This window comes from Lipotes vexillifer, unplaced genomic scaffold (assembly GCF_000442215.2).
Source record: "Lipotes vexillifer unplaced genomic scaffold, Lipotes_vexillifer_v1.1 scaffold141, whole genome shotgun sequence".
NCBI classification, from domain to species: Eukaryota; Metazoa; Chordata; class Mammalia; order Artiodactyla; family Lipotidae; genus Lipotes; species Lipotes vexillifer.
The window spans coordinates 1,167,522-1,189,851 of NW_006792108.1; the positions used below are offsets into that span (position 1 = coordinate 1,167,522).

General features: G+C 39.4%; 1 protein-coding gene across 4 annotated transcripts in view; it reads left to right on the forward strand.

Annotated features, from left to right (window-relative positions):
• Positions 1–19,980, forward strand: part of ANO4 (anoctamin 4) — a 448,962-nt gene extending 428,982 nt beyond the window's left edge. For 2 of the 4 annotated variants that reach the window (XM_007465339.1, XM_007465341.1), the window contains 3 exons: positions 15,210–15,315; positions 16,862–17,057; positions 19,210–19,980. In XM_007465339.1, coding sequence (XP_007465401.1) covers positions 15,210–15,315; positions 16,862–17,053 — 298 coding nt within the window. In that variant the 3' untranslated portion in view covers positions 17,054–17,057; positions 19,210–19,980. Of the gene's footprint in view, positions 1–15,209; positions 15,316–16,861; positions 17,062–19,209 lie in introns of all 4 variants that reach the window. The other 2 variants (XM_007465342.1, XM_007465340.1) reach the window with 2 other exon arrangements.
• Positions 19,981–22,330: the final 2,350 nt, after the last annotated feature.

Here is a 22,330-nt window from a genome sequence, read left to right on the forward strand (position 1 = left end):
AAAATTACAGACCAATACCACTGATGAATATAGATGCAAAAGTCCTCAACAAACTACTAACAAACAGAATCTAACAACACATTAAAAGGATCATACACCATAATCATGTGGGATTTCTCTCAGGGATGCAAGGAGTCTTCAGTATATGCAAGTCAATCAGTGTGATACACTATATTAACAAATTGAAGAATAAAAACCATATGATCATCTCAATAGATGCAGAAAAAGCTTTTGACAAAATTGAACACCCATTTATGATAAAAACTCTCCTGAAAGTGGGCACAGAGGGAACCTACCTCAACATAATAAAGGCCATATACAACAAACCCACAGCAAACATCATTCTCAATGGTGAAAAACTGAAAGCATTTCCTCTAAGGTCAGGAACAAGACAAGGATGTCCACTCTAACCACTCTAACCACTTCCAAGATAGCTTTGGAAGTCCTACTCACAGCAATCAGAGAAGAAAAAGGAAGAAAAGAATCGAAATTGGAAAAGAAGTTAAACTGTCACTGTTTGCAGATGACATGATACTATACATAGAAAATCCTAAAGATGCCACCAGAAAAGTACTAGAGCTAATCAATGAATTTGGCAAAGTTGCAGGATGCGAAAGTAATCCACCGAAATCTCTTGCATTCCTATACACTAACAACGAAAGATCAGAAAGAGAAATTAAGGAAAGAATCCCATTCACCACTGCAACAAAAAGAAAAAAATACCTAGGAATAAACCTACCTTAGGAGGTAAAAGACGTGTACTCAGAAAACAATAAGACACTGATGAAAGAAATTATAAGTGACACAAACAGATGGAGAGACATACCATGTTCTTGGATTGGAAGACTCAATATTGTGAAAATGACTACACTACCCAAAGCAATTAATCTACAGATTCAATGCAATCCCTATCAAATTAACAATGGCATTTTTTACAGAACTAGAACAAAAAATCTTAAAATTTGAAGAGGGGGAAGATGGCAGAAGAGTAAGACGTGGAGATCACCTTCCTCCCCACAGATACACCAGAAATACATCTACAAGTGGAACAACTCCTACAGAACACCTACTGAACGCTGGCAGAAGACCTCAGACCTCCCAAAAGTCAAGAAAGTCCCCACGTACCTGGGTAGGGCAAAAGAAAAAAGCATAAACAGAGAGAAAAGAATAAGGACGGGACCTGCACCAGTGGGAGGGAGCTGTGAAGGAGGAAAGGTTTCCACACACTAGGAAGCCCCTTCGCGGGCGGAGACTGCGGGTGGAGGAGGGGGAGCTTCGGAGCCGCAGAGGACAGCACAGCAACAGGGGTGCGGAGGGCAAAGCGGAGAGATTCCCGCACAGAGGATCGGTGCCGACCGGCACTCACCAGCCCGAGAGGCTTGTCTGCTCCCCCGCAGGGGCGGGCGGGGCTCGGAGCTAAGGCTCAGACTTCAGTTTCAGCGCAAGGAGAGGACTGCGATTGGCGGCGTGAACACAGCCTGCAGGGGGTTAGTTCAACACAGCTAGCTGGGAGGGAGTCCGGGAAAATGTCTGGACCAGCCGAAGAGGCAAGAGACTTTTTCTTCCCTCTTTGTTTCCTGGTGCGTGAGTAGAGGGGATTAAGAGCGCTGCTTAAAGGAGCTCCAGAGACGGGCGCGAGCTGCGGCTAAAAGTGCGGACCCCAGAGACTGGCATGAGATGCTAAGGCTGCTGCTGCCGCCACCAAGAAGCCTGTGTGCGAGCACAGTTCACTATCCACACCCCTCTTCTGGGGAGCCTGTGCAGTCCACCACTGCCAGGGTCCCGGGATCCAGGGACAATTTCCCCTGGAGAATGCACGGCGCGCCTCAGGCTGGTGCAACGTCACCCTGGCCTCTGCCGCCGCAGGCCCGCCCTGCATCCGCACCCCTCCCACCCCCCCGGCCTGAGTGAGCCAGAGCGCCCTAAGCAGCTGCGCCTTTAACCCCGTCCTGTCTGAGCAAAGAACAGACGCCCTCTGGCGACCTACACGAAGAGGTGGGGCCAAATCCAAAGCTGAGCCCCGGGAGCTGTGCGAACAAAGAAGAGAAAGGGAACTCTCTCCCAGCACCCTCAGAAGCAGCGGATTAAAGCTCCACAATCAACTTGATGTACCCTGCATCTGTGGAATACATGAATAGACAACGAATCATCCCAAATTGAGGAGGTGGACTTTCAGAGCAAGATTTATTATTTTTTCCCCTTTTCCTCTTTTTGTGAGTGTGTATGTGTATGCTTCTGTGTGAGATTTTGTCTGTATAGCTTTGCTTTCACCATTTGTCCTTGGGTTCTATCCATCCGTTTTTTGTATGTTTGTTTTCTTTTTAAAAAATTGTTTTCTTAATTATTTTTCATTTTATTGACTTTATTTTATCTTACTTTATTTTATTCTTTCTTTCTCTCTTCCTTTCTTCCTTCCTTTCTTTCTTTCTTTCTTTATTTTCTTTTCTTTCTTTCTTTCAAATTGTTCTCCCTTTTATTCTGAGCCGTGTGGATGAAAGGATCTTGGTGCTGCAACCAGGAGTCAGTGTGTGCCTCTGAGGGGGGAGAGCCAACTTCAGGACACTGGTCCACAAGAAACCTTCCAGCTCCACATAATATCAAATGGCGAAAATCTCCCAGAGATCTCCATCTCAACACCAGAACCCAGCTTCACTCAACGACCAGCAAGCTACAGTGCTGGACACCCTATGCCAAACAACTAGCAAGACAGGAACACAACCCCACCCATTAGTGGAGAGGCTGCCTAAAATCGTAAGTCCACAGACACCCCAAAACACACCACCAGACGTGCATCTGCCCACCAGAGAGACAAGATCCAGCCTCATCCACCAGAACACAGGCACTAGTCCCCTCCACCAGGAAGCCTACACAACCCACTGAACCAACCTCACCCACTGGGGGCAGACACCAAAAACAACAGGAACTACGAACCTGCAGCCTGCAAAAAGGAGACCCCAAACACAGTAAGATAAGCAAAATGAGAAGACAGAAAAACACACAGCAGGTGAAGGAGCAAGATAAAAATGCACCAGTCCTAAAAAATGAAGAGGAAATAGGCAGTCTACCTGAAAAAGAATTCAGAATGACGATAGTAAAGATGATCCAAAATCTTGGAAACAGAATGGACAAAATGCAAGAAACAGTTAACAAGGACCGAGAAGAAATAAAGATGAAACAAGCAACGATGAACAACACAATAAATGAAATTAAAAGTACTCTAGATGGGATCAATAGCAGAATAACTGAGGCAGAAGAACGGATAAGTGACCTGGAAGATAAAATAGTGGAAATAACTACTGCAGAGCAGAATAAAGAAAAAAGAATGAAAAGAACTGAGGACAGTCTCAGAGACCTCTGGGACAACATTAAACGCACCAACATTCGAATTATAGGGGTTCCAGAAGAAGAAGAGAAAAAGAAAGGGACTGAGAAAATATTTGAAGAGATTATAGTTGAAAACTTCCCTAATATGGGAAAGGAAATCGTTAATCAAGTCCAGGAAGCACAGAGAGTCCCATACAGGATAAATTCAAGGAGAAATACGCCAAGACACATATTAATCAAACTGTCAAAAACTAAATACAAAGAAAGCATATTAAAAGCAGCAAGGGAAAAACAACAAATAACACACAAGGGAATCCCCATAAGGTTAACAGCTGATCTCTCAGCAGAAACTCTACAAGCCAGAAGGGAGTGGCAGGACATACTGAAAGTGATGAAGGAGAAAAACCTGCAACCAAGATTACTCTACCCAGCAAGGATCTCATTCAGATTTGATGGAGAAATTAAAACCTTTACAGACAAGCAAAAGCTGAGAGAGTTCAGCACCACCAAACCAGCTTTACAACAAATGCTAAAGGAACTTCTCTAGACAAAAACACAAGAGAAGGAAAAGTCCTATAATAACGAACCCAAAACAATTTAGAAAATGGGAATAGGAACATACATATCGATAATTACCTTAAATGTAAATGGACTAAATGCTCCCACCAAAAGACACAGATTGGCTGAATGGATACAAAAACAAGACCCATATATATGCTGTCTACAAGAGACCCACTTCAGACCTAGAGACACATACAGACTGAAAGTAAGGGAGATGAAAAAAGATATTCCATGCAAATGGAAACCAAAAGAAAGCTGGAGTAACAATTCTCATATCAGACAAAATAGACTTTAAAATAAAGACTATTAGAAGAGGCAAAGAGGGACACTACACAATGATCAAGGGAACGATACAAAAGAAGATATAACAATTGTAAATATTTATGCACCCAACATAGGAGCACCTCAGTACATAAGGCAAATACTAACAGCCATAAAAGGGGAAATCGACAGTAACACATTCATAGTAGGGGACTTTAACACCCCACTTTCACCAATGGACAGATCATCCAAAATTAAAATAAATAAGGAAACACAAGCTTTAAATGATACATTAAACAAGATGGACTTAATTGATATTTATAGGACACTCCATCCAAAAACAACAGAATACACATTTTTCTCAAGTGCTCATGGAACATTCTCCAGGATAGATCATATCTTGGGTCACAAATCAAGCCTTGGTAAATTTAAGAAAATTGAAATTGTATCAAGTATCTTTTCCGACCACAATGCTATGAGACAAGATATCAATTACAGGAAAACATCTGTAAAAAATACAAACACATGGAGGCTAAAAAATACACTACTTAATAACAAAGTGATCACTGAAGAAATCAAAGAGGAAATCAAAAAATACCTAGAAACAAATGACAATGGAGAAACGACAACCCAAAACCTATGGGATGCAGCAAAAGTAGTTCTAAGAGGTAAGTTTATAGCAATACAATCCTACCTTAAGAAACAGGAAACATCTCGAATAAACAACCTAACCTTGCACCTAAAGCAATTAGAGAGAGAAGAACAAAAAAACTCCAAAGTTAGCAGAAGGAAAGAAATCATAGAGATCAGATGAGAAATAAATGAAAAAGAAATGAAGGAAACGATAGTAAAGATCAATAAAACTAACAGCTGGTTCGTTGAGAAGATAAACAAAATTTATAAACCTAATGCTTTATCATCAAGACTCATCAAGAAAAAAAGGGAGAAAAGTCAAATCAATAGAATTAGAAATGAAAAAGGAGAAGTAACAACTGACTCTGCAGAAATACAAAAGATCATGAGACATTACTACAAGCAACTCGATGCCAATAAAATGGACACCCTGGAAGAAGTGGACAAATTCTTAGAAATGCACAACCTGCCAAGACTGAATCAGGAAGAAATAGAAAATATGAACAGACCAATCACGAGCACTGAAATTGAAACTGTGATTAAAAATCTTCCAACAGGCAAAAGCCCAGGACCAGATGGCTTCACAGGCGAATTCTATCAAACATTTAGGGAAGAGCTAACACCTATCCTTCTCAAACTCTTCCAAAATATAGCAGAGAGACAAACACACCCAAACGCATTCTATGAGGCCACCATCACCCTGATACCAAAACCAGACAAGGATGTCACAAAGAAAGAAAATTACAGGCCAGTATCACTGATTAACATAGATGCAAAAACGCTCAACAAGATAATAGCAAACAGAATCCAACAGCACGTTAAAAGGATCATACACCATGATCAAGTGGGGTTTATTCCAGGAATGCAGGGATTCTTCAATATATGCAAATCAATCAACGTGATACACCATATTAACAAACTGAAAGAGAAAAACCATATGATCATCTCAATAGATGCAGAGAAAGCTTTTGACAAAATTCAACACCCATTTGTGAATAAAACCCTGAAGAAGGCATGGAGGAAACTTTCTTCAACATAATAAAGGCCATATATGACAAGCCCACAGCCAACATCATCCTCAATGGTGAAAAACATTTCCACTAAGATCAGGAACAAGACAAGGTTGCCCACTCTCACCACTCTTATTCAACATAGTTTTAGAAGTTTTAGCCACAGCAATCAGAGAAGAAAAGGAAATAAAAGGAATCCAAATCGGAAAAGAAGTAAAGCTGTCACTGTTTGCAGATGACATGATACTATACATAGAGAATCCTAAAGGTGCTACCAGAAAACTACTAGAGCTAATCAAATGAATTTGGTAAAGTAGCAGGATACAAAATTAATGCTCAGAAATCTCTGGCATTCCTATACACTAATGATGAAAAATATGAAAGTGAAATCAAGAAAATACTCCCATTTACCATTGCAAGAAAAAGAATAAAATATCTAGGAATAAACCTACCTAAGGAGACAAAAGACCTGTATGCAGAAAATTATGACACTGATGAAAGAAATTAAAGATGATACAAATAGATGGAGAGATATACCATGTTCTTAGTTTGGAAGAATCAACATTGTGAAAATGACTCTACTACCCAAAGCAATCTACAGATTCAATGCAATCCCTATCAAACTACCACTGGCATTTTTCACAGAACTAGGACAAAAAACTTCACAGTTTGTATGGAAACACAAAAGACCCCAAAAGCCACAGCAATCTTGAGAAAGAAAAATGGAGCTGGAGGAATCAGGCTCCCTGACTTCAGACTATACTACAAAGCTACAGTAATCAAGACAGTATGGTACTGGCACAAAAACAGAAATACAGATCAATGGAACAGGATAGAAAAGCCCAGAGATAAACCCATGCACATATGGTCACCTTATCTTTGATAAAGGTGGCAGGAATATACAGTGGAGAAAGGACAGCCTCTTCAATAAGTGGTGCTGGGAAAATTGGACAGGTACATGTAAAAGTATGAGATTAGATCACTCCCTAACACCATACACAAAAATAAGCTCAAAATGGATTAAAGACCTAAATGTAAGGCCAGAAACTATCAAACTCTTAGAGGAAAACATAGGCAGAACACTCTATGACATAAATCACAGCAAGATCCTTTTTGACCCACCTCCTAGAGAAATGGAAATAAAAACAAAAATAAACAAATGGGACCTAATGAAACTTCAAAGCTTTTGCACAGCAAAGGAAACCATAAACAAGACCAAAAGACAACCCTCAGAATGGGAGAAAATATTTGCAAATGAAGCAACTGACAAAGGATTAATCTCCAAAACTTACAAGCAGCTCATGCAGCTCAATATCAAAAAAACAAACAACCCAATCCAAAAATGGGCAGAAGACCTAAACAGACGTTTCTCCAAAGAAGATATACAGACTGCCAACAAACACATGAAAGAATGCTCAACATCATTAATCATTAGAGAAATGCAAATCAAAACTACAATGAGATATCATCTCACACCAGTCAGAGTGGCCATCATCAAAAAATCTAGAAACAATAAATGCTGGAGCGGGTGTGGAGAAAAGGGAACACTCTTGCACTGCTGGTGGGAATGTGAATTGGTACACCCACTGTGGAGAACAGTATGGAAGTTCCTTAAAAAACTACAAATAGAACCACCATATGACCCAGCAATCCCACTACTGGGCATATACCCTGAGAAAACATAATTCAAAAGGAGTCATGTACCAAAATGTTCACTGCAGCTCTATTTACAATAGCCAGAAGATGGAGACAAACTAAGTGTCCATCATTGGATGAATGGATAAAGAAGATGTGGCACATATATACAATGGAATATTACTCAGCCATAAAAAGAAACGAAATTGAGATGTTTGTAATGAGGTGGATGGACCTAGAGTCTGTCATACAGAGTGAAGTAAGTCAGAAAGAGAAAGACAAATACCATATGCTAACACACATATATGGAATATAAGAAAAAATATATCATGAAGAACCTAGGGGTAAGACGGGAATAAAGACACAGACCTACTAGAGAATGGACTTGAGTATATGCGGAGGGGGAAAGGTAAGCTGTGACAAAGTGAGAGAGTGGCATGGACATATATACACTGCCAAACGTAAAATAGATAGCTAGTGGGAAGCAACCACAAAGCACAGGGAGATCAGCTCGGTGCTTTGTGACCACCTGGATGGGTGGGATCGGGAGGGTGGGAAGGAGGGAGACACAAGAGGGAGCAGATATGGGAACATATGTATATGTACAACTGATTCACTTTGTTATAAAGCAGAAACTAACACACCATTGTAAAGCAATTATACTCCAGTAAAGATGTATTAAAAAAAAAAAACTTAAAATTTGTATGGAGGCAAAAAAGACCCCAAATAGCCAAAGCAATCAAGAAAGAAAAACAGAGCTGGAAGAACCAGGCTCCCTGGCTTCAGACTATATTACAAAGCTACAGTAATCAAAATAGTATGGTATTGGCACAAAAACAGAAGTAGATGGAACAGGATAGAAAGCCCAGAAATAAACCCATACACCTATGGTCAATTAATCTACAACAAAAGATGCAAGAATATACAATAGAGGAAAGACAGTCTCTTCAATAAGTGTTGCTGGGAAAATTGGACAGCTACATGTAAAAGAATGAAATTAGAACACTCCCTAACACCATACACAAAAATAAACTCAAAATGGATTAGAGACCTAAATTTAAGACCGGATAGGATGAAACTCCTAGAGGAAAACACAGGCAGGACACTCTTTGACATAAATCACCACAATATCCTTTTGAATCCATCTCCTAGAGTAATGGAAATAAAAACAAAAATAAACAAATAGTACCTAATTAAACTTAAAAGCTTTTGCACAGCAGTGGAAACCATCAACAAAATGAAAAGACAACCTACGAATGGGAGAAAATATTTGCAAATGATGCTACTGACAAGGGATTAATTTCCAAACTATACAAACAGCTCATAGAGTTCTATATCAAAAAAACAAACAACCCAATCAAAAAATGGACAGAAGATATAGACATTTCTCCAAAGAAGAGATACAGATGGCCAAAAGGCACCTGAAAAAATGCTTGAAATCACTAATTATTAGAGAATTCAAATCAAAACTACAATGAGGTATTGCCTCACACCAGTCAGAATGGTCATCATCAAAAAGTCTATAAATAAATGCTGGAGAGGGTGTGGAGAAACGGGAACTCTCCTACACTGTTGGTGGGAATGTAAATTGGTACAGTGACTATTGAGAACAGTATGGAGGTTCCTTAAAAAACTAAAAATAGAGCTACCATAGATCCTGCAATCACACTCCTGGGCATATATCTGGAGAAAACCATAATTTGGAAAGATACACGCACCCCAGTGTTCATTGCAGCACTATTTACAACAGCCAAGGCATGGAAGCAACCTAAATGTCCATCAACAGAGGAATGGATAAAGAAGATGTGGTACATATATACAATGGAATACAACTCAGCCATTAAAAAGAATGAAATAATGCCATTTGCAGCAACATGGGTGGACCTACAGCTTATCATACTAAGTGAAGTAAGCCAGATAGAGAAAGATAAATATCATATGATACCATTTAAATTTGGAATCTTAAAAAAAAAAAGATACAAATGATCTTATTTCCAAAACAGAGACTCACAGACATAGAAAACAAACTTATGGTTACCAAAGGGGGAAATGGGGGTGGGTGAGGGATAAATTAGGAGATTGGGATTAACATATACTCACTACTATATATAAAATAGATAACCAATAAGGACCTACTATATGGCACAGGGAACTATACTCAATATTTCATAATAACCTATAAGGATTATTATAAAATCTGAGGAAGAATATACATATATATATTCTGAACTGCTGTGCTGTAAACCTGAAACTAACATGATATTGTAAATTGTAAACTATCATGTTAGCTTACATGTAAAGTAACATGTAAACTAACATGATATTGTAAATTGACTATACTTCAATTTTTTAAAAGTTGCTAAGGAAGTAGATCTTAAAAGTTCTCATCACAAGAAAACAAATTTTTTTAATAATAAATAAAAGCAGAATCCAGAGTACTATGTAGAGCACTGCAACCGACTTTTACCCAAAGGGCATTTGCTGAACTGGGTAGACTTAACACTTTATTTTTCAAAGCTTTACATGGTTAGGGAGTTTGAAAGGAAATAGAGAAATGACCAGCTTGTGACTATAAATCGAAATATACACTACATAAAACAATATATTCATACTAGAGTCTGTTGTACAGCAATGGCCACATGCAACAGCACAGATATATCTTAGTAGCACAATGCTAAAAAATAAAAGCAAGTCTCAGAAGGCTGCATACCATATAGCATCCTTTCTAAAGAGTTCAAGACAAACAAAACTGAATATCATATTCAGACAAATGAATATACATAACAAAAATATGTTAATGATAAAAATGAAGTTCAGGATAAGGGAAGCAAGGAGATGAGATGAAGGAGGAGCCCAGAGGTGGATATAAGTTCCCGGTAATATTTTAATTCTTGGGTTGCATGGAGGATTTATGATCGTTCATTATGTTATTAAACTATTAAATACATAAACATAAAAATTGCAGAAAAGAACATGAACGGACCAATAAGATTAGTTATAAAAGCTAAGAATTGTGATTAGTCCAATTTTGTGCAACAGAGGGCCAAAATAATGTTATAAAGAAATGCAAAGGATGAAGAACAGTCAAGATATTTTTGAAGAATAACAAGGTGGATATTTACCTTACATTAGATATAGTATAAAATCATAATAATTATATCAGTTTGGTGTTTAACATATGAATAGAAAACGGAATAGAAATGAGAACTCAAAAACAAATTGTGCCATAAGAATGTACTCACAAAATAAAACATACAGTATGATTCCATTTATATAGAATTCAAAGCAGATAAAACTAAGCACTGTTTTATTTAGGAACACTTGCATAAGTAGCATAATTATAAAGAGAAGCAGAAAATTACAATAGTCATCACCTCTTGGGGTGTCTGGCTTTGCCAGTGAGGCATTTCTAAGCCACTGACCATGTTCTGTGGCTTAACTTGGATGAGGTTCACTTACCATTCTTTGAAATGTACATATGTTTTTATTTTCACAGTTTAAAAAAAATGGGAATGAATTAACTGGTGCTAGAATATACCTGGTGCTAGAAAAATAATGTTTGCAAGCCAATCATCCATTTCCTGAGAAATAAAAGTAGCTATAGAGAATTCACTAACTTACCCCAAAAGGGAACACCCCGCCTTTCCCACATGTAAAATTGAAGCCAAGGAATTTAAAGTTTTACTTTCTGAAAACAGTTCTGACTCACTTGGAAAAATCCTCCAAACATTAACACCACTGGGCTACATTGTATCTTGGAAGGTACTAGGCTAAAAGATCAGAAGAGTGAAACTGATTGATTATCTTGAGGCTTGGTGTCCTGTCTGTTTCTACAGAAAGGCAGGGAAGTGTTTTCTTTGTACTAGTGCCAGAGAACATGCTGCCGATCATTTTGCAAAAAAATTAGACTGCATCAAAAACAGAAACATGGGGTACAAATGACATCTGAGCACGGCCTTCACCAAAACCGCTGCTGAGTGGAAAAGGCCAAGAGACCAGGGGTAGACTGCAGTGTGAACTGAGGGCTCCACTTACAATAGTCATCTGCAAGCTCATAGAAGAAAAGAGTGAGTCCAAAATTTTAGAGCAGGGTGGGACACACCCTAAGTTTGTTGATAGGGAAAACTGATGTCCAGCGACACTTCATGAATTACCCAAGATCATTATTAGTCAGGCAAACCCCAAACATGGTTCCAGTATACTTTCCAGCACATAATTCTGGAGACAGCTGCCAGCAGCAAAGCAAATGACAAACTCATTGGCACCACTGAGTTTTAATTCCCTTAGGGTAGCAATAAGAAATTTTCTAGAGAGAAACTTGACTTTATGGTACAATGGCTTAAGAGAGTAGGAAGCCAGAAACATGCTGCTTCTGAAAACAAACTTCCTAAGAATTTCACAACTTCTGATTCTCGTTCTCAGAACCTAAGTGCCAATGTAGATGCACTGTGTTCCTCTGAGTACAGGTTAGCAGAACTCTGTGACAGATCACAAATGGATGTATATGACACACAGGCTGAACAAATAGATGCATATTCTCAATAACTTGATCCCTACATAGAAATTATCTAAAATGTTGCCAACTTACCATAGCCATGAGTATGTGTTTCCTAAATATTAAAAGCACAAGAATATTTTTAAAATACTAAAAAAACATAAATTATGTTTTTTTAGTATTTTAAAAATATTCTTGTGCTTTTAATATTTAGGAAACACATACTTTAAAACCACCACTTAAAACCCTTTACCTTTTGCATATTGTATGTGTACAGTTTTACAAATGGTCATTGTGTTTGATAATCTACTCTCATTGAGTGATAAAAGTATTTCAACTTTCTAGTTTTCATACTTAAATTTAATGACTGTTTATATTTGATGTATACTAGTTTATTCAGCTATGCTGAATAAAGGAATTCATTTATTTGCCATGAATTTACAGCATGAATTTAAAGAATGACACATCTGAATTGTGTTTTTTGGAAATGGTCAAGGAAAATGGTCTGCAAGATCAAGGAAAAACTATGATTTTCCACCCAGTGAATTTAGAAGGTAACTGAGGAGGAAGAGATTTGTCAAAATTCTTCAAATTAAAAGCCAAACAAGATCTGAGAAGCTAGGAGATGGAGCAGGCAAAACAAAGGGCAAAAGTCAAGATCAGAGAAGAGCATAAATAGGAAAGGGACCAGTGGGTCCTGAAAAGAACTTCCCTTTTCTAATGAACACTATTGTGTAGAAAGTTTAAGGAGTCAATGATGGTGACTCTTCTTTTTTTTAATTAATTAATTTGTTTTTATTTGGGGCTGTGTTGGGTCTTCGTTGCTACATGTGGTCTTTCTCTAGTGGGGCGAGCAGGGGCTACTCTTCGTTGCGGTATGTGGGCTTCTCACTGCGGTGGCTTCTCTTGTTGCGGAGCACGGGCTCTAGGTGTGTCGGCTTCAGTAGTTGTGGCTCACCGGCTCTAGAGCACAGGCTCAGTAGTTGTGGCACATGGGCTTAGTTGCTCCGTGGCATGTGGGATCTTCCTGGACCAGGGCTTGAACCCATGTCCCCTGCATTGGCCGGCAGATTCTTAACCACTCTGCCACCAGGGAAGCCCCAATGATGGTGACTCTTGAAGCAATTCAGGTTCCCTCCTTTTATATATACTTTTGTCTGATAATTAACCATGTGTATAATAAAAAGCATACTGCTCCCTTTCCTTCTAAAATATTTACTTGGACTATATTTGAAATATAGGTAGCTAAAGACAAATAAAGGAATTACATGTTATCTTAATTGGAAAACACAATTCCTGGTTCTTGACTACCTGTGCTCTGCAAAAAGTAAAAGGTTAGAATAGTCTATGCAAACCTTTAGTCCTGAATAAAATTATTCTTCCTAAAATTTCAGGCATTGTTTATTGGACCTATGACAGGAGCAGATTATGTAACAATATATTAGAATGAGTGTTTTCAATGATTATCTAATCCTTATCATCATAGGGAGAACCAACATTCTGTGCCCCATGAAGGCACTAACATTCACTTTTTTTTTTTAAGTATGGTTGATTTACAACTTTGTATTAGTTTCAGGTGTACAGCACAGTGATTTGATATCTTCATAAATTATACTCCAATTAAAGTTACTATAAAATATTGGTAATATTCCCTGTGCAGTATGTTACATCTTTGTATATTATTTATTTTATACCTAGTAGTTTGTACCTCTTAATCCCCTCCCCTATCTTGGCCCTCCCCCCAGTCCTCTCCCCACTGGTAACCACTAGTTTGTTCTCTGTATCTATGAGTCTATTTTGTTACATTCATTTGTTTTATTTTTTAGATTCTACATGTAAGCAAAAACATACCGCATTTGCCTTTGTCTGACTTACTTCACTAAGCATATGGGTATATATCCAAAGAAAATGAAAACACTAATTAGAAAAGATATATGCATCCCAATGTTCATAGCAGCAGCATTTACAATAGCCAAGGTATAGAAGCAACCTAAGTATCCATCAATGGGTGGATAAAGGAAATGTGATATATAATTAGATATATGTGTATATACACACACACAATGGAATATTACTCAGCAATAAAAAAGAATTAAATTTTGCCATTTGCAACAACATGGATGGACCTGAAGGGTATTATGCTTAGTGAAGTAAGTCAGACAAAGAAAAACAGATTCATTCTTAATTTCAGCACCAAGTACTCATCATAAATATCACGTTACTGGCAAAATAATCATGATACATTACTATTATGTTCCATAGACACTAATAATAATTAAGATGATGATATTGATGATGATAATGGTCACAGCTCATATTTTTGTAGTCCTTGATATTTTCAAGGATGCCCTGCATAGAAATTATCCTGTATCCTCATATGCAAATTAGTGCCGACCTTAAGTTTAGGTACCTGGACAATCATAGTTTTATTCGGACAAGGGAAATTTAGTATGTCTACACAGCAGAACAGTTGTAATAACCAATATTTCCATATCTTCCCACATTTCTGGAGCAAATGAAAAGAACATTCAAAACACATGAAAACTATGACATTGAGAGTCACTTCTCAGTTTTCCCACCTGAGAATAGTAATGATACAGTAAGGATAAAATGGAGTCTCATGGATCTAAGTTCCTAGGCTAGTGCTTGGCACCTAGTAGATAACAGACATCTGTGGAAGTTGATGCTTACTCAGAAGTTACAGTTGGAGCATATTTCAGGAAGGACTCTAGTGGCAAGTGGCAGAAATCCAGTGTAAACTGACTTAAAAAGAAATTCATTGGTTCAGGTAACCAGCAGGTTGGAGGGGTGATATTACGTTAGTAATGACTAGATCCCAAGTCTCCAGCAGTGTCAGCAAGAGACCACCTTTCTGCTGGCTCTACTTTTATTCTATTGACTGCATTCTCAAGCAGGCTCACTTCACACAGTTTGTGATGCCCACCAGAAGCTCCAGGCTTTTACCTTCTGTGGGCTTCGTGATAATTCACCAAGTTATCATTCTAGCAGAAGATCTGGTGATGAGTCTTACTGATCAGGTCTGGCTCATCTTCTGAGCTGGGGTCAGGGAGGGGGAGAACCCTGCCCAGCCCACACGGATAATTCTTCAGAGAAGAAGAGAGATTCTTTTACCAGAAGAGATGCTGGACAAGCAAAACAACAGATGTCTAGTATACAGAAACGTTGTATACTTTTGTCCCATGAATGAGGAGTACATAGTGGGGATGGAAGAGATTTGGGAGTCAGGAAAATCATAATTTGGAATGTAACACTCTCCTGTGTGTTTATAGATACCGAGACTACCGTGACCCTCCTCATTCACTGGTGCCCTACGGCTACACACTGCAGTTCTGGCATGTCTTAGCAGCCAGACTGGCTTTTATCATTGTGTTCGAGGTAAGTTTTCTCAACCAACTCCTTTATTTCCTTTGACATAATGAAGTAACTAGAAGTAATGAATGAATGTAAGTTATGAGAACTTTCAATATGATTATTTACGTCCAGAAGCAGGATAAGTAATACTATGTAATCTCTTTCTCTTCTTTCTTTTTCTCCTTAAAGTACTTGAATTTTCTAAGAAATATTTGAAAGTCCAGGGTTGACTGTTAAAGAATAAGTCAGGAATCATTGGTCCTAAATTTATTTTTTTAGTATTTATTTTTAAAATTTATTTATTTATTTTATTTTTATGGCTGCGTCTGGTCTTAGTTGTGGCACGCAGGATCTTTGTTGAGGCATGCGGGATCTTTTGTTGCAGTGTGCGGGCTCTTCGTTGCTGTGCACGGGCTTCTCTCTAGTTCTGGCACACGGGCTCCAGAGCACATGAGCTCTGTAGTTTGTGGCACGCGGGCTCTCTAGTTGAGGTGTGCGAGCTCAGTAGTTGTGGCGTGCGGGGTTAGTTGCCCCACGGCATGTAGGATCTTAGTTCCCCAACCAGGGATCAAACCCGTGTCCCCTGCATTGGAAGGTGGATTCTTTACCACTGGACCACCAGGGAAGTCCCGTTGGTCTGAAGTTTAATATTTTAGGGCTACTGTTCTTAAAATTCAGGAAAATTGCAGTTTTTCCATCCCCACTCCCAGAGATTCTGATACATTATGTCTGCAATTTGCTTTTCACAGCCCTCCTAGATGCTTCTGATGTTTAAGGACAATGTTTGGAAAACACTGAACTGAGTGTTACAAGTGGTAGCCTCTGGTTATGCATCATCATGACATTACTTATAAAGTATAATCTACCTAGTAATTGCCTGTATTATGTGTCAATAAAAATACACCATCTATTTTCTTTTAGTCTTTAAGAAAAGTGCTACTAAAAATAGTTTGCATTCCCATAACTATACCCATAAATGGAACTTCCATCTCTCTTGTTACATGCTTATATTAAAGCCAGATTAATACAAGTGAAGGCTGCCTCTTGGCTCAGACTAGAAGTTTCCTATTCAGGCATATCTCGGAGATATTGTGGTTTTGGTTCCAGACCACTGCAATAAAGTATTTCACAATCTGTGAAGCATTTCAAAATATTTTCTTAAAATTTTCATAATAACACCCATTTTGTGGATGAGGGAATTGAGGCTCAGAGTGACTTATCCTCAGGTAAACAGATAGCTCTTAAGTGGTAAAAGCAGAGCTGGAATTCAAACCTGGGCTTTCTGATTGCGCAGTGTATTCTTCTGGCTCTCCTTTGCATTTTCTGGCCATTGCTTCTCCGCCTTCTTTCCTGAGTCCTCTTCTCATTTCCTGTATGGTGCCATTACACCAAGTTCAGTCCTCACCTATCCCTGTGACTCTGTTTCCTCTCACACGCACCCCCTGGCCTTATTCCACTTCCCAGACACACCAGAGGCTCCACATCCCTGTTCTCGACCAGCTCCCAGAGCTCTTTCCGCTAAGGCTGCACAATAGACCTGACTCTGTTGTATTCTCCCCTGTGTTTTTAGCACCTCGTGTTTTGTATAAAACACCTCATTTCATATCTGATCCCGGACCTCCCAAAAGATCTAAGGGATCGAATGAGAAGAGAAAAGTACTTGATTCAGGAGATGATGTATGAAGCAGAACTGGAGCGTCTTCAGAAGGAACGAAAAGAGAGGAAGAAAAATGGAAAAGCACACCACAATGAGTGGCCGTGACCAGGTCGGTGAGAAGTGTTTCATGGTCTGAAACCTCTCCTTGGCTGGGAGGGGCACTTTCAACTGCCTGAATCACAGCTCCTGATAGGGGTGCAAATAAATCCTTTAGAAGCTTTCAAAACCAGCTTGTTTCTTACTAAAATTGCAAATTTAACTTAATCTTCCCTTTCCACACAACTCCTGCAACTCTTCTCTGTCTCTGTGTCACACTCTGGCCTGGCAGCCAAGGTCTTCATGAGTTGGCCTAGGTGTCCCCTAGAAATAAACCCTCCTCCCCCTTCCACTCTAGCCTGGCTATTCTCTTTCATCAGAAAGAAGGGGCATGTTACCATGGGGATATTAAAGTCACTTTTTCATCTCACCCAAGATGGCCTTCCCTCCATCACCCATTTATTGTTTCCTCCCAGGCTGATCCATGTCAGGCCACACCCGCTAAGCTTTCCTCAGACTCATCAGCCCACTGAGACTTACTCTTTATAAACACCTCTGGTTACTGCATCAATACCACATGTACTGACAGATACTGATATGTGTTGTTAATTTGTGATTTTCAAATAGTTATTAGGCTTCCCCAGCACAACTGTAAGCATCTTTAGGAAAGTCTCTAGGGACTGTAATTTATTCTTCGAGCTGGTTAGCACAGCGGTAAGTACATGGCACCCACTAAATGCACATTTAATTAATAAAGGTTGGGTGCATTACGCTTAAAAACACTGTAAGAAACTCTCATGATGTTCCCACATATCAGAAAGTTCTTCTGAAACCTTCTCTCTGGCAAGGCAATTACTATCTGTGTGTCCTTGGACAAGTCACTTAACTTCTCTGTGCCTCAGTTTCTTCAGTGATAAGATGAGCCCTCAGTTTTTATACTCTGTGAATCTAGTATTCCAGCATTTCTTTTGCCTTCCTTGCCTTCATTCCTCTCTCTCCACTTGTTTGGAGACTAACTTTGAAACGTTTTCCAAAATTTGGCCTCCAAAAGGAAAATGAGATATACAGGAAAAAATGTATGTTTTTCACTTTTCATATAGGTTACAATATAGCAGATATCTACAGAGATGTTTGTTATTAAAATTAGTGAAGTTTTATCCTGCATTAAGAGTCCAGGAAGTTATTGTGAGTTGGGTATGAGGGTGGACTTGGAGGATATCACCTAGACCCCAGGCCACAGGGATAATATAATAGTATACAGATGTTGAATTTGTTCTGCCCTCAATTCCAGAGTAGGCCTTGGCTTCACTAAAGGCAAGAAATGTTTTGCTACTTAGTAATTTTGCCATTTTCCAGATCTGCCATTTGGCTATATGAGTTCAGGAAAATTACTCAATTTTTCTGAGCCTGTTTATTGGGTGGGACTAATTTGCAGCTCAAATAAGGTTATGAGTGTGAGACATTTACAAAACAAAATGCTGTCAAATATTATATCGGATTTGCACTGTTAAGCGTTGCATTGTAGTCCAGCGGATTCTAGATCTGGCTGTCCGTTCTCTATCTGTATGACCTGGGGTGGAGGATTCCTGTGGATTCAGTGTCCACATCTTCAAGAGAAAAGGAGTTGGACTAAACAATACTTTAAAAGCCTATCTGGCTTTAACCTTCTGGGATTCTATCATTTGCTCCAAGCCGCTGGTTCCCTGCACCCATTCTGACCATTCTGACCACCTTTTCTCTGGCTCTGGTCAGCTTTCAGAGGAGAAAGGCTGACTATCCAGACGGCTTGAGTTGGGGCAGGAGGCACACATTAGTGAAGAGAACTGCTCCAGTGCCCAGAGACCAGCGTGCCGCGGTAGACTATCGTCACCTCGGGGCTGTGCTGGACTGCAGGGCCCTTCACACTTGAAAGTTCCTTCTAGCCTCAGCATTATGGGTTGCTTTCTCCCCCAAAGAGGACATCTGTGCATTTTGCTTGAAAGCATAGTCTTTGTCTGTCTCTATTTTCCCAACAGTTGGCAGGAAGTCACCTTCCTTCAGACTGCCTTTCTGACTCAGTCTGTTCATCTGTAAAGCAGGCACAGCAATGTTTATACCATACCTGACAGGGTTACAGATTCTTCAAATGCCTTTGATTCACACTAAGTACAGACCATTGTACATAAGGTCCTTTAAGCCATCATGTGTACTTCGGATTTTAATACCTTTTTTTTTTTTTCTCCCAGGTAACAGTTCATTTGCAGGCCAAGGACCTGAATTCTGTTTACTTCTCCCAGCTGTGCAAAAGCACATTCCAGTGAATGACTAAAATGCAACCGCAGTGCATGTCGCCGAGGTCGGCAGTGGCGGGGGGTCAGCACACTTAAAGGACTGCCTGGGAAACCATGCTGCTGTGAAATCACATTGCGGCTCAGCACACAAATGCTATCTATCCATAGACCATTCCTGACCAAGCAAGCATGCACATCATGGGCAGTTACATTCTCAAGTTTTTAAAACCAAGGGGAACTTGTATACTGGGCCTGTTTTTCAGCCTGTTTGCTACCTTTTTTGCATTCTATCCCATGTGAATTTTACAGACACTGGGCTGAAAAGGGTATTTGGACACCTGGACACACATTCCTAGAATGTCATATGGTCCTAATTCCGTGTCACCAAACAACACAAACAAGACCCTGTTTACAACTTTTTTTTTTTTTTTAACTTCAGATCTTTCTGAGGAGATTATATATGACATATCTATAGCTATGTGTATGGCCATAGATGTATTTCTGTGTGTACATATGTATAGTCATGTATTCTTACATATGTACATACAAATACAGAGATATATAAAAGTACATAGAACTTCCTTACTTGTAAATAGCCAAAAGGTACTGACATGAATGATGAATTTTCACATTTAAATAGTCATCAACATGAAGCCATGTTTAATGCTTGTATAATGTGATGCAATAAAATTTAAAATAAATTTATGCACATGGAATATTTTTAGCCGGGTCTTCTGAAATTCTGTTGTAGTTTCTTCTCACAGAATACGAGGAATCATAGAGTGGGGTCTTTAAAGAAAGTCTTTCACTCCCAAACACTCCTGAAAAATCACTTCGTCCTTCAGAGAGACTACATTTTTCTTCCTAACCTACCTCTTCCATACTTCCATTCTACCTTCTTAGAGAGGGTACCAAGCCAACTAATTAGAAATCACTCAGAAGAGTTTGGAAAATGCCACTGATGCACTTTGTTGAGGAAATGTGAAATATAACCACTGATACATATGATGCTTTTGATTACCCTGCCTGCTAGTATGCTCTGCTGATCCTAGCAAAGGGACTGTCTGTCTGGATGAGGGAAGGGGGGCTGGTGGGGGAGTTTCCTTCTAAGCAATGCCTGTTGTTGTAATTACTCTTCTTCCAGAGATTGCAGAACCTGACTTTGAATTATGTTGTCAGCTTGCCTGTGCCAGTCAGGGAAATGGGAACGCTCCTATTACCGCATCCATCAACACTGTCTCATTTTGGCTGTGGATTCCTGAGCTGTTGGATTCCCAGGAACCTTAAATGTTTCCTTAGATGGGAACAGTTGGTCAGAGTGGCTTTGGGCAGGCTAGAACTTCAGCCATTTCATAGTTTCTTCCTAGTACTCCTTCTGACCTGATGTTCCTAGGAGTGAAATGCAGTTAACCCTTGAACACCACAGGTTTAAACTATGAGGGTCCATTTATAAACAGATTTTTTTTCAATAAATACGTAATACAGTACTACAGGACCTATGATTGGTTGAATCCATGAACCGTGGATATGGACGGCCAACTGTAAAGTTATAGGCAGATTTCTGACTGCACGGAGGTTGGCACCCATAACCTCTGCACTATTCAAAGGTCAACTGTACTAACCCTAGCAGACCCTAAACTAAGGAGATGTATTTTATGGGAACTGAAGACAAGCGGCCATTGGTAGAGTTATCTTTTCAATCATGGCTAAGAAGTCTGTGAAATATTTCACATCAGCCCTGGGGAAAGGAATTTCCAAGGAAAGTCTCAAAAGATGAAATACAAAGAGACACTCCAAACAGACAAATTGCTCTACTGACCCAGTATTGTGACTTTTGCTTGTTATGCCTGAAGCTCTACCTCTAAGCATCATGAACCAATAGATCTTTGGATTTAATACATCCATAGCTTCTCTCCTACTCCTTGGAGCAGGAAGAGTGGCAGACGCAGGGGGAAGGAATGTGAACTCTCCTTGGGTTTGCAATGGGCCATGAACATTCAGAACTAGGTAGAGGACCACCCAACGCACTGGTCAGCATAAGGAAGTAAACATTTGTCACGTATCGCTTTCTACCTGGTCTGAGTATAGACTGAACCTAAGACTCTGGCCAGAAATATCTTTTGCCCATGGAATTCTGCCTTTGCTATTGCAAGTGCCTCTGGCAATCACAATCCCTGATACATTTCTAGCATATAATTCTTCTCTTTCCTCCCCTCCTCTCTCCCTCCCTTCATTTCTTTCTACCAGCACAGTGAATACACTCATTCATCTTCCCTGTTTTTGGTACAAGGAACACGTAGTGAATATCTTAAGATGTGTTTAGGTTTGTAGAAGAGAAAGGCAAAGAAGGTTGTAAAGGGTAATTTCTGAGGGACTTCGTAAGAAATCAAGTGTTGGGAGTGACATCACCAAAATAGTGACATAGTTACTTTCTGACTTCCCTCCCTGTCCCAAGAAGAAAACTAACAACTATTCATGGATAAGACACCACTAAGAAAATCCTAGAACATGGCAGTGAGGCTGAAGCACCTCCCCTGCACCACAGAGACCAAGACAGACAACAGTATGGAGGTTCCTTAAAAAACTAAAAATAGAGCTACCATGTGATCCAGCAATCCCACTCCTGGGCATGTATCCAGAGAAAAACATGTTTTGAAAGGATACATGCACCCCAGTGTTCATTGCAGGGCTGTTTCCAATAGCCAAGACATGGAAGCAACCTAAATGTCCATCAACGAAGGAATGGATAAAGAATATGTAGTACATATATATAATGGAATATTACTCAGCCATTAAAAAGAATGAAATAATGCCATGGACAGACCTGGAGATTATCATACTAAGTGAAGTAAGTCAGACAGAGAAAGACAAATACCTCATGATACAAATGAACTTATTTACAAACAGAAACAGACTCACAGAGAACAAACTAATGGTTACCAGGTGGGAAGGGATAGATTGGGAGTTTGGTACTGACATGTACACACTGCTGTATTTAAAATAGATAGCCAACAAGGACCTATTATATAGCAGCAGGGAACTCTGCTCAGTATTCTATAATAACCTAAATGGGAAA